This window comes from Mus caroli, chromosome 9, assembly GCF_900094665.2.
Source record: "Mus caroli chromosome 9, CAROLI_EIJ_v1.1, whole genome shotgun sequence".
Taxonomy (NCBI): domain Eukaryota; kingdom Metazoa; phylum Chordata; class Mammalia; order Rodentia; family Muridae; genus Mus; species Mus caroli.
The window spans coordinates 88,365,677-88,377,827 of NC_034578.1; the positions used below are offsets into that span (position 1 = coordinate 88,365,677).

Here is a 12,151-nt window from a genome sequence, read left to right on the forward strand (position 1 = left end):
TTCCTTGACATGGTGATGGCTAAGTTCAGAAGCAACAGCTGGGAGTGTGACAAGCGCCTNCTCAGCCAAGCAGGCTGAAGCCCTCGCAGTCACCACTCACCTCCGGGAGCGCCGGGTTCAGTAGAGAAAGCGGTCTAGCCAGGGCGTGTCGAGGAAGCTTCTGGAACCCCGGGAAAGCAGAGGGGCGCGCGTTCCGCAAGCAAGCTCCCTGGAGCCCCGGCGTGAGNCGGTGCACGTAGGCGTAGGCGACTCGGAGGGTGGGGGTGCAGCCGGGGTAGCCGGGGACNCGGGGTCTCGGAGCAGCGCCCCGCCCCCGGCCCTGGCCCCGCCCTCCTTGGCTGCTCTTAAGCCCGCGCCACAGGCGCCGCCGGTTCCGTCGTCCGCTCCTTGCGCTCGGACTCCGCCGAAGTCTGCTCAATCCTCTCCGTGCGCTTCGGTACCCACGCAGTCCTCCCAGTCCGCCCTCCGCTCCAGCCCCGGGCTCACGTCTAGTCCGGCGCTCTTCGGGGTCTCCGCGTCTCGCGAGAAGTCCTCGCCGCAGGCCTTCGGCTCCCGGGTTCAGGGGCGGATGGGGGACCGCGGAGCGAGGCCNGGGCGGCTGATGCCCATGCTCGCCCTGCTCTCCTGGGCGGCCAGCCTGGGCGTGGCGGAGGAGACGCCCGAGCGCATCCCTGCAGGTGAGCTCTGCTTGCTGGTTTCCACCGGCGGTCTAGAGAGAGCTGGGCATGTTTCCTCTTTGCTTGCTCCATCCCTGCGGGACCTAACCGCGGGGCTCCCTGCTTTGCGATTGGCAGGGACCTTCTTTCCTGCGCCCCGGGAAGCAGCTTGCCATCCTGCCTCTGTCTACACGCCGCGCTTGGGACCTGGCTANGATCGGACCCAGTGTCCTCCCACCCACTCCTCCTTCCGTTACACTTTGGGGCGTCCCTGAGNCCTGGCCCTGGCCGGTGTTCGGAAGCTGAGCTAAAGCTAGTAGTTGGAGGCAAGTTCGTGTGAACAAAACTTTCTGGGTTCAGCCAGAGGAGAGCCCCGCCGCCTATTTGTCTCAACGGGACTTGTACCGCAGGGGAGTTCTTTGGTTCTTTCTACTTCTGGGCCCTGGGCTCAGCTCCCTGGAACTGAGCCTTGCGTTTAAATGACCCGATGCACTCTGGTGAGGAGTGGGTGGATGCGATAATTTTGCATTCTTCAGTAACTAATTAGATTCTTTTCCTCTGGAAACTAAGGCGAGGAGCAAACATTTCTACCTTGGAATTCCAATTCAGAGGGTAACACTTGGCACAAGTCCAGTTGGACCTTGTAACCATCGGTTTTTGTCTTTCTTTTGGCGCAATAGGTGAAACTTAAGGACTCAGAAGCACCTGGTTCTTTGGAACAGTGCTCGCTTTGTTGGCTGCAATCACAGGGAAATCTGAACCTGTATGAGTATTCTGATTTTGAAGTAAATTTTATCCCATATCAAAGGTATTTCTTTCAGCATAGTACTAGAAAATCACACAGACAAATGAGAATAGAGGCAGAATATAAAAACTTACTCTGAAAACGGTCTTTGTTAAAACACCCAAAGCTTTTATTGATAAGTAACAATAACCTCCAGGATTTGCTAATTTTAGAGTTTGGCTTCAGCTTCTGTCTATTTTATGCCACCTCGATNCGACTTCTCACTTGTTTACAGAGNCTGTCCAATGCCNGGCTGCTACCTTTAAATTTGAGGTAAACAAACAAACAAACAAACAAAACCAACTTCCCTGTGCAAGCTTTTACATTTCATGGGATTGGATGTTAAATTTTAAGGGATTGTAATATCTNAGGCAGGGGATTTCAGATACGAANGTTTTCCATATAAAACCTATGGTTAATATCTGAGACATAGTTTCTGTGGTGGTAGGTGGGCCCAGAGTTCAGTTATGAGCTAAATGTTGGAAATGTTTCTGCATTCATGGAGCCAACCGAGGAGTCGCCGTTCTGGCTACACACACAGATAGATGGTTTCACATGTTCTGTGGTAAGCTAATAGATGCATTGTTTGCTTATTTGGTCAGATTTATTATCAGCTGTGGTAAGTTTTATCCCGGAAGTAGTATAACTGGAAATTACTACATAAATATTACTACATAAATAATCTTTCAGGTCTAAGTTGTCTAGATGAGTGGGCTTTCAAGAAGAGTGCAGATCACCTGTGGAACCCCCCACCTCCCATTATTTGTCACTGTGTTCCAGCTGGTCAGTAAAAAGCATATTCAGAGNTGGGGAGATGGCTCAGTTAATAAAGTACTTGTCCCAAAAGTGTGAGTTCTGGATCCCCAGGGTCTACTTAATAGCTAGGCATGGTGGCCTGTGCTTATAACCCCATTGATGGTGAGATAGATGATAGGCAGATGTAGGCAGATCCCTGGAGCTGACTGGCTACCTAGTGTCGCCTGCTTGGCAAAGCTTGTTTGGCTAATGAGATCCTGTGTCAAACAAAAGGTGGTGGCTGGTACCTGAGGGATGACTCCTGAGACTGTCATCATGCCTTCAACATGCAGCCCCACCCCTACCATTGTGCGCTCACTCTCCCACATAAAAGGAATGGGCCCTCTTGATAATTTGAGCCATACCCCCTCTGTAGGAATTGAAAGGCTAGCTTTTTCCTTGACCTCTACCTACTAGATGGCAGAAGCACCCAGCTATGAAAGTGGGAACAAAAGAAGTCTTCAGCAAGAGGCCAGTCTCTTGAGAGGCAGATCATCCAGGCTTGAGAATCGCTGCGCCAGATAAATAGGTGTCCTAGAGGCAATGTGACATTACAATGCTATCAGTGGGATAGTAGGTCCTACTCTGCCCTTCCATTTAGTTTTGAGAGTTTTCTGGAGCTTCTGGGCTCACGTGAGCCTCCTACTTCAGCTTCCTGAGTCGCTGGGACGACGACAGGTTTAGTTTTTTTTAAAAACCATTTTTTTTTTTCCTAGCAATTTTCTACTGTGACGGTGAGTGTGTTTCTGGAATGTATTTCCTGGTTTTGGCTGTGAGTTCAACACTTGGGAAAGTCCTGCTTGTTACAGCAACTGAAAGGTCTGCTGTGTGCTGCTGCCCTGGATGTTTTTTTGGCAGAGAGAATATAGAAAAGATTTCGGTTAAAATCATTTGTCCCCGTTTGTCCTCGCAGCATTTATCAAACTTTTCTTTCCTGGAGCTTTTCCCAGGCCGAGGTCTTCAGTCAGGTTCTTACGTGGATGTTGATGCTTCTTTCTGTACTCCATGCCTTCTAGATGAGAGAAGTGGGAGAGGGCTTTCCTGCCAAGTCTTTGCAGTCTGGATGCTAGACCTGGATCCAGACTAGTGAGTGCTTTTAGAGGTATCTTGACTATTTTATGGACTCCATTGGGCTGAACCCAAGTTTGGAGCAAAATTGAAAGAGATGGTTTCAGACATTTCTGTTAAGACCAGCATTTTTTCAATGATGTTCATTTATAAGCTCTTTAATTTGCTGTGNTGCGTTCGAGGAAGGAAGAGAAGGCTTGTCCCCTATCTGCTGATGCAAACCAGCAATTTACAGGGCGGAGAGGGAGACAGTGAGTCCCCAGAGAGGCTGTGGGAAGGGAAGGAGGGAAGCTCCTTCTCAGACTCTGCCTTTCCTGCACTTCTCCCCAGTCTGTGAGACCTGGGAGATTCCCTCACTTGCTCTCTTCTGTTTTTGCTTGTCTCTCTTTTATAATACGACACTCAGTTTCTGCTTCTCAAGCCTGTTTTGCTTTGTGCTTATAATTTAATGACTTAGACTTTGTGAAGCAGAGTTTCACAGTCTTCAGAATGCACGCCTGGCCCATTTACCACAAAAAGATTCACCGTTTATTTTGTAAAGCTTAAGGTCTCCTTTAAGAATTAGGAAAAGCAGCATGCAGCCATTGAGGTTAGTAGGTGTGCCTCTTCCAGGCCTTCAGCTAACTTGTCTCTGTGTTCTTTCTCCCTCGGGGACCCTTGCTACCAAGACTGAGCACTTTAAGCATGCCCTGTCAGCCAGGTCCTTCTTTGAGAGTTGTTAGCATCTCNTTTCCATAGCTTGGGTTGCCCACCCCTCCTTGATTTCTCTTAATCTGAGACAGTACATTCATTGTTCTCNTCAGGTGCTGGTGTGGCACAATCAGTTATAGGACCAGAGTTGAGATTTGGGATGNATCGTACCTCCCACAAGGCCACTGGGAACAATAAGAGGAGCCAGTTCTCCTTCTGCACTCTTCCTGTTTCNCCGTGCCCTACCTGCCCTCGGTATTGTGCTGTGGGACTTTTGGGTATTTGGAAAAGAAATAGCAACTGGGCTTCAGTGACTTAGAGAGATGGTTGTTTAACAGGGAAAGCATGCTGTTCTTAGGTTATGTATATAGAGGCTTACGTGCAAGACTGAAGGCCAATATGCCCCTCAGCCAGGGACAGAATGCAAACCACAGGCCAAATCCACAAGGTCAGACCCAGCTTTGTATTTCATACGGCCTTTCAGCAACCAGACGCCACAATTTAGGATAGATGGAAAAGATCAGAAGGCAAGTCATATATCATAGCCTGTGAAAACTTTATGAACTCGGAGCTGTATTGGCTGCAGTCGCATTCATGTGCTGGCATACTGTCTGTGGTGGCTTGAGTGCTCCCAGGCAGAGCTGAGTCGTTCCCCACAGATGGAATTGACTACGCCGTCTTAAAATGTTTACCGGCTTACCCTGTGCTGGTCCTTGCCATAGAGGATGACATTCTTACTGAAACTGTAACACATGCAGATTGCTCCTCTCTTGGAAGGAGCCACATTTGGGACAGTAGCAGCTGGCTCTGGGCATGCCAGAGGCCTGGTTTTCATTTTAGATGTTGCCAGTGATTTCTGCAATTTTTGAAACACAATAGTTGACTCTAACTAGATATATACTTTGGTGTAAATACTGTTTATGTAGTTAAAAACAAAGTATCTTTATTTTGGCCAGATGGAATGGAGACACATTTTTCTTTAGATTTATGTTCTAGAACTTTATTCAAGGGAGGGACTTGGTGATGAGTTTTTGGCTTACTTCCTTGAATGAAATAATTAGTATATTTGTTCATTAGAAGTTTTAGTTCCTTGTAACTGCAGCAGTAAATCAGGCTGAATCTAGAAAACAGTGAAATTTCAAGCTACTTGAACTGTTTTGTGTGTGTGTGTTTTACTTTTTTTTTTCCTCTGTGATCACNCTATAAAGGAGCAACTCTCAAAGCTATTACCATTGCTTTACCCCACCCCAGTAGTTACTTGGAGTCTTAGAATATGGGCTGTATCACTGCCCTGAAGCTGCCTTGAAAGGCTGGTTTGTTAAGCAGTTGCTGACAGTCAGTGGAGCGCTGTTAAATTATTACCCTGCTCATTGGGTCACAAGGATACTTTTTATACCCGAAATGCTTCATAATTTTAAACTGTAACTTCAAATGAGTTACTGTTTATGTAAAGAAATGCAGTTTATAATTTAAAATAGAGTAACTTCNTGTACATTTGAATCTGTTTTCATTCAGGATAACTTCTCNCTCCTACCAACATACAGATTTTCTTGGGTTTCTTAAAGGAGGTACGATTAAGTGCTAAGGGACGGGTGACAATATTTGTTGGTTCTGTATACGATTTCTGTACTTCTACGACAACTTTAGCTTAACATCTAGTCTGTGTAGGCTTAGAAAATGCAGAGCAACCAGTGAGGCGTCTCTAAGGAGGCAGTGGGCAGCCTTTGCTCCCCATGTCGAGAGCAGCCAATGCTGAAGTCTCTCCTTTTGCTGTTCTTTTGGATTGCCACTTCTCACAANCCTGCAAGGTTCTGAGTGACAGGGACAATCCTCACCTTGCTGAGACAGGGAGACCTTGCCTTGGTGTAGCCTTCCCTTCTGCCTTGTGGATTTCTGTCGGTGAAGGACAGCTGGATTCAGAGACATCACCAGAGATGAAAACGAAACAGACAAACAGATCACCACATTTCAAATGTTAATGCCACCTACAGAACATGTTCTATGAATAGTCCCTGCGATGATTCTTAGTGAACACACGCTAATACACGGACCTATTGAGGGCTTGTCCGGAGGTGTTTCTGTCAAACCAGGGTGAGTTTAAGTAGGACAAAGGTAAAGTGACATCTCATTTGTTAGATTATGTGTTGAGTTTAGTATTATCTGTCTTAGTGATAGATACATAAGACATTCATTTATGCTAACTTATCTGTGTCATTTTTGTCGCGGGGTTGCAGTGTCAGATGTTGCTAAGGAAGTCCTCCATTTGCTTTTCGGTTTTAAGATTTCTTCCAGCAAAGCGAAAAGAGGCTTTTCAGTAGATTTCAATAGTGTGGTTGTATCCCAGGCAGACAGGTGAAAATTTCTTATTGCATGGAATAAAGGGGCTTTCAAATACTAGTTCTTATGTTTTGAAGAGGAGGGTCTGGCTGTGTAGCTCGCCTGGCTTCATACTTGTATTCCATCCTGCTTCAGCCTCTCTAGGGCTGGCTAGGGTTGTAGGTGCAAGCCATCATATTTACCTCAGCACAGACTGTTCTTACTCTNTTGTCGTCCCTGCCTCAGACACTCAGATACAGGGAAGAGATATTATCCCTGCCANGTCACACCCTCTCAGGGTGGGCTACCTCNGCCCTGTTTCCATTGTCCCCTCTCTGGAACTGCCAGGAAGGGCTGACAGACCAACATGCTTCTTAGATTCCTCACAGCTGAAGGCTCAATTCCCACTGGTCTCTCCCGGCCCTATGAAAGCTAATCCCTATTAGCACCTGGCATTTACAGATAACTTGGATTGCAAGGGGTTGTGGAAGACAAAACTGTCTCAAGACATCCAACCTTGGCCATTGCTGCACAGATGACCCTTAACCCCACGATTCCCCAGGACCCTTTAAACTTCAGCCAGAAGTGAAAAGAAAGCATTTCCTTAAGTCTAACTGGGTAATGATAGCTGACCTTGGGCCCATTTTCTTGGGTAGAACACTTTCTCCCTTCTTAAAGAAATGACTATGTTCTTTCTGGGCTGGCAGAAGCTTCCCTTTCATCCCAGTGTCCTGTCCTGTTCTCTAGTAAACTCTGCCTGAAAATTGTTCCTTCTCNGTGTTGTTCTCCCCCCATAACTNAACAGTGCCGCATNGTTGACTGTTCTGCAGGCTTAGCAATGTGTGAAAGAACTGCATGGATTCAGGCAGTCACCTGGTTCCTCATGCTGCAGCATCCCTGGTTGGTAGGAGACCCAGAAGCCCTCCTCCTTTCCTCTAGAGCCCAGGGCACATGTTTGGTGCTACCTTTGGTTTAGTTAGCTTGGAGCCAAAGTTTATATGAGGTCTTAGGGTGCTAATTACTTAATATCTAATATCTATTGCAAGAGGGGATCCAGTTCCTTTAAGTACTCCCTCCGTCCCCCTTTTAAGGCCACATAGCACTTATATAGCCTAGCTGGTCTTAATCTACTGGCCTTTCTCCCTCTGTCTCCTTGGGATTACAGGCCCATGTCACCAGGTGTGCCTTCTAATTTGGGTATTCTGTATTCAGTTTCTAACAGGTTCCTGGAGCATTTAGAAACTTTTCTTCTTGCTTCTTTAGGTATGGTAAACTCCAGCAGCTATTTTGTTTTCAACAATTCTGCAAATGGAGAATTTAAATCACGTCTTTCAAAACGCAAATGATCTGAGTAATTCACTCTCCCAGGAAGCCTTGCTAGACCTTGTGCNGGATGGCTGACTGTCTAGTTGTTTGTTTGGGTTTTTCCAGTCCTGGTCAAGCCAGCTCTGAGACCTCTTGTCTCCAGAGGTCTCGGCTCCTTCTTCAGCTGGCATTTCCTGGCTGCCAGCCTGCAGTGTGGCTGTGGCCAGAATGCTCTGCTCATCCAGGCCCTACTAATTCCTGCTGGCCTCTTCTAGAGGACAGTTCTCTTTTTCTTCTTAGTTTAGTTTAGAGNAGGTTGGAATTTTTCAAAGAGTGACTTTACCGGGTAACCAAGGGCAAAACAAAACCAAACCCAAATCTGGAAAATCACCAAAGCAAAGAAATGACCAGACCCACACCGCAGACAGGGTGCTCAGTGTTTTCTGACTCGGTGTCCTTAAAGCCCCATGCTCCTGGCATGCGACTGGTTTCCGAAAACCTATGCCCAACTTTTGTCTGGCCAATCTTTTATCTTCTTGCTTTTCCCAGCACAATATTTTACAGAGACAAATGCTTTCCAAGTTAGGAGTCCTTGACATTCAAGATAGAAAAAGAACAGTGAATGGCTGTTTGTAGCCTCTCGGAGACTTGTTAGCATAACCCTACCCATTTAATAGCTTTCCATTTTCTTCAGTAGTAGATAGATTTTGTGTTTTTCTTTATCTACTTTTTAATTTCTGCCCATATAATTCCTTTTCCCCTTTATTAGTTATTTGAGAGTTTCAAGTCTGTACATGTTTTGATCATATTTACATCCTGTTCCAATTCTTTCCAGGTATATGCATCCCTCTTCCCTTCAAACCCAGCTTTGCTCTCTTTTAAAAAACCCTTCAGGGCCAGTTTGTGCTGCCCAGGTGTGTGTGTATGTGTGGTGGTCCAGTGGAGCTGGTAAACTCCTTTGTATTTTTATAATTCTTGGTTTTGAGTAGGCTTTTGTGATTCTATAGTTTATTAAATACTGATTTGATTAACTAAACTTTATGTTTTCCTCTAGTGAGGGTTTTTGTTGGTAGCTACCAGCACCACCATTCCCATTGTTTGATACTCTGGATATGACAATATTTCAGGGTTCCAATGTTTATCNAATGTCTTAAGTTTTGTTGCTTTATGTGGAGAGAAGATAAAACTAACACAAACAAAATCACAGTAGACTCAGTTCTTTTGTACACTGAAATTGTAGGAGTCATGATAGGACAATAATTCATATGCAAGGTTGAAGAAATCCAAAATCCTTTAGAGTGAAGAGCCGGGAGGACAGCTGGCGCCAGGAGGCAGGGACCTGAGATCCCTTCATTCTGTAAGCTGAGCCCTCACCATGCCAGCAAACCTGATTGGCAGTGTCAGAGCTTTCCCCCTGAGTCCTTGGGAAAACTGCTATTATTTTATTCGGCCAAAGAGAAGAGAGATAAACAGTGGTCTTGTATTTTGAAGTTTGTATTTGTTCCTAGTTATTGTATCTCTCATGAGATTTGACTGAAATTTGATGTGGCTTTTTTTTCCTAATGAGCTTTTGATTTATAGGTAAGGTAATGCTAACAATAACTAGAATTAAATTTACATTTTAAAATATTCCAAATGTTTCATATGAGGGAGAAAAACAGTCTAGTGTTGATATGAAGTTATTTTTTTGTCTTCTCAGAGGAATTAGATAATCCAGTGCATTTAAATACTGTAAACATTTTTTTAAGGAACTGTATTCTGTTGTTTCCTTCCTATTTAAAATTTATAANTTAATAAAGATGATGCTGATAACCCTGGAATGGCTAAAACTCAACCTATGAGGTGTGTGCTATTTAAAAATTTACTCTCTTTAGTTTCTTTACTGAAATAGTTAGATTTACCCCATAATTTTAAAATAGATGACATTTATTGTGCTAGAACCATAAGTTCAAAAGAAGTCACTTTGTAGAGAAGAGCTCATGAGTGTGTGTGTGTTCTGGAGAGTGTACGTGCATGATCGCATGTGCTTTGCTACATACAGAGATCACCCGTAGGCCTTTAGAATGGAATGCCTTCCATTCTGAGGTCTGGCTGGGTTGCTGTCTCAGTGGTATTTGTTCTTTGTGTTTGCATATCCACAATTGAATGTTATCTAGTGAGTAGCAGCCTTATTGATAAACTTGGAAGATTACTTTGCCTTTTCTTTTTCTTTTCTTCTTCCCCCCCCCTTTTTTTCCTTTCCTTTTTTTTTTTTGGACTATATTATCTACTGTTTCCACAAGGACCACACCCNACATTCCGCACTTGGGGACCAAATTTTCTCTTGCTAGGCAAGTGGTTTAGCTGAGCTAAACCCCCAGCTCTCCAAAATGACTTAAGGTAAATTAAAGAAAGAAGTTCAAACAGGAGAATGAGAGGGAAAGTGTGTACATTTTGAAAAAGCAAAATTACTCTTCTGTTATGATACTGTAACATTGCAGAAGCACTCACCTTGATTACTGGGGAATTAACCATGAGTTGTTGACTAACTATGTAAACCTTAATAGTTACTCGTCCCAATATATTATGTATTCAAGAACTATCTGGTTTATTAAAATGGTAAATGCTTTAGTGTGTGGGTAGACTTTTTAGTGCATAGGTGTACATGCTCATTTGNACATGTGTGCATACACATGAACATGTATGTGTGTGTGTTTGAGCCTGAAGGGCCGGGGTTGAAGCTGGGGATCATGCTAGAACTCTCTACTTTATTTATTGAGATCTCTCCCTGAATCCAATGCTGGGGAGATTTTTATTTTATTTTATTTTAGCCAGCCAGCTTGCCCAGGGGATTTTCCTGTCTTCTTTCAAGTACTGGGATTATCAGTGGTCCATACCCACTCAGTTTTTAATATGGATTCCATATAGCCAAATTCTGGCCCTCGAGTTTGGGAGCTTGCATTTTATTGAGCCTAGCTACAAGTTAACAAAGTTATTTATTACTAGGTGTTACATATTTGATGTTTTTATGTNCTTCAAGTACAAGCATTTCCCNTACTTGGTATCAGGTCCTAAATAGCTAAGCCCACCACATTGGTCAGCCAATGGCTTTTCCCTGACTGGGGCTTTTGTAGTGCTTATGATGAGTGGCTTATGATGATGGGGGTGGGATCCTGGCTGAAGTGTGCGGGATCAAGTAAGCAGTTTATGTTTTAAAAGGTGCTCAAGATAAGAAAGANCCATCATGGANAGTGCATTCCCTTTCCTGTAGCTAGGCTCGGATTCCGATGGGCCTGTGGGAGCAGCTCAGTATTAGATTGCTTGACTAGCATGTTCAAGGACCAGTGTCAATGCCCAGCACTGAAAATGAAAGTAACCCAATTCATCATAGGTGGAAGACATGCATTTTTCTCAGTAGCCATAATCTCCCCCATGGGAATGAAGTGAAGGGTCCATTTGCACTGTAGGGAAACCTGGAAAACTCTCATGTGAGGAGGTGACAAGAAGCGGAGTGGCAGAGAAATCTTCATGTGTGAAGGAGAAGGGCCCAGACAACTAAGAAAAGCGTTGATCAGAATCCACTGATGGGGTTTTGTAATCCATTTTGGTTACATAAGTTGAACCTTTAATTCTGTCCAAAGTAGAAATATGGTTTGGTCAGTTTTACTGTAGGACTTTATCTAGGTTATGCTAATTGATGCCATGGCATTCTACATTGACCACAGTGAATGTAATGTACTGTTCCAGANGGTCTTGCTNGACCATGGCATTTAGCTGTGGTCTCCTGTGGGTGGACCCTGGTAGTATTCTTTCTCCTCTGTCTCTCCCTCTCACTTTTTCTCTCTCCCTTCTCCTCCTCCCTCTCTCTAGACACACACACACACACTCTCTCTCTCTTTCACGCGCGCACACACACACACACACGCACACACACACAAACATACTGTCTGTCTCTTTCTCTCTCTCTCTCTCTCTCACACACACACACACACACATACACACACACACATTCTCCCTGTATCTGTATCTCTCTTTCCATCTGTCTGTGTCTCTGTCTGTCTGTCTGTCTGTCTCTCTCTCTCTCTCACATACACACACACACACACACACACAGAGAGAGACAGACAGAGAGAGGGGGGGGGAATTAGCTGGCTGCTTCCATGATTAGCAGAGATGGAGAAAGGTAGACATTTTCAACTATATGGGTGTTCAGCAGTGAACAGGCTCACGGTGCACATGTGTCTTGGTACTTCTGATGAATTGAGGTGTAAGTCTCCTGTGCTGTGAATGACATGAATTGTTGTATTAATTTCACCTTCATCCTGTTTAACATTACCACGAGTTTAAGGATGATATTCATTTATTTTGACATACAAAGAGAAATACAGGAGGAGTACAGAAGAGTGTGCTTGCTTTCTGAGAATAGCCAGTGAAGGTTCACTGTAAAACACTGATAGAACCCTAACTGTGAATTTAAAGTACTCATGCTGTTGCCTCTGATGCTGGGCTATGTAATGTATTTGAAAGCTAAGGGCTTACGAACTGCTTACAAAGTAAC

The 12,151-nt window shown here is 44.6% G+C and overlaps 1 protein-coding gene across 1 annotated transcript in view; it reads left to right on the forward strand.

The window, feature by feature from the left end:
- Positions 1–282: 282 nt before the first annotated feature.
- Positions 283–12,151, forward strand: part of Plod2 (procollagen-lysine,2-oxoglutarate 5-dioxygenase 2) — a 67,642-nt gene continuing 55,773 nt past the window's right edge. Inside the window, exon 1 of the mRNA XM_029481979.1 lies at positions 283–677. Coding sequence (XP_029337839.1) covers positions 569–677 — 109 coding nt within the window. The 5' untranslated portion in view covers positions 283–568. The remainder of the gene's footprint in view (positions 678–12,151) is intronic.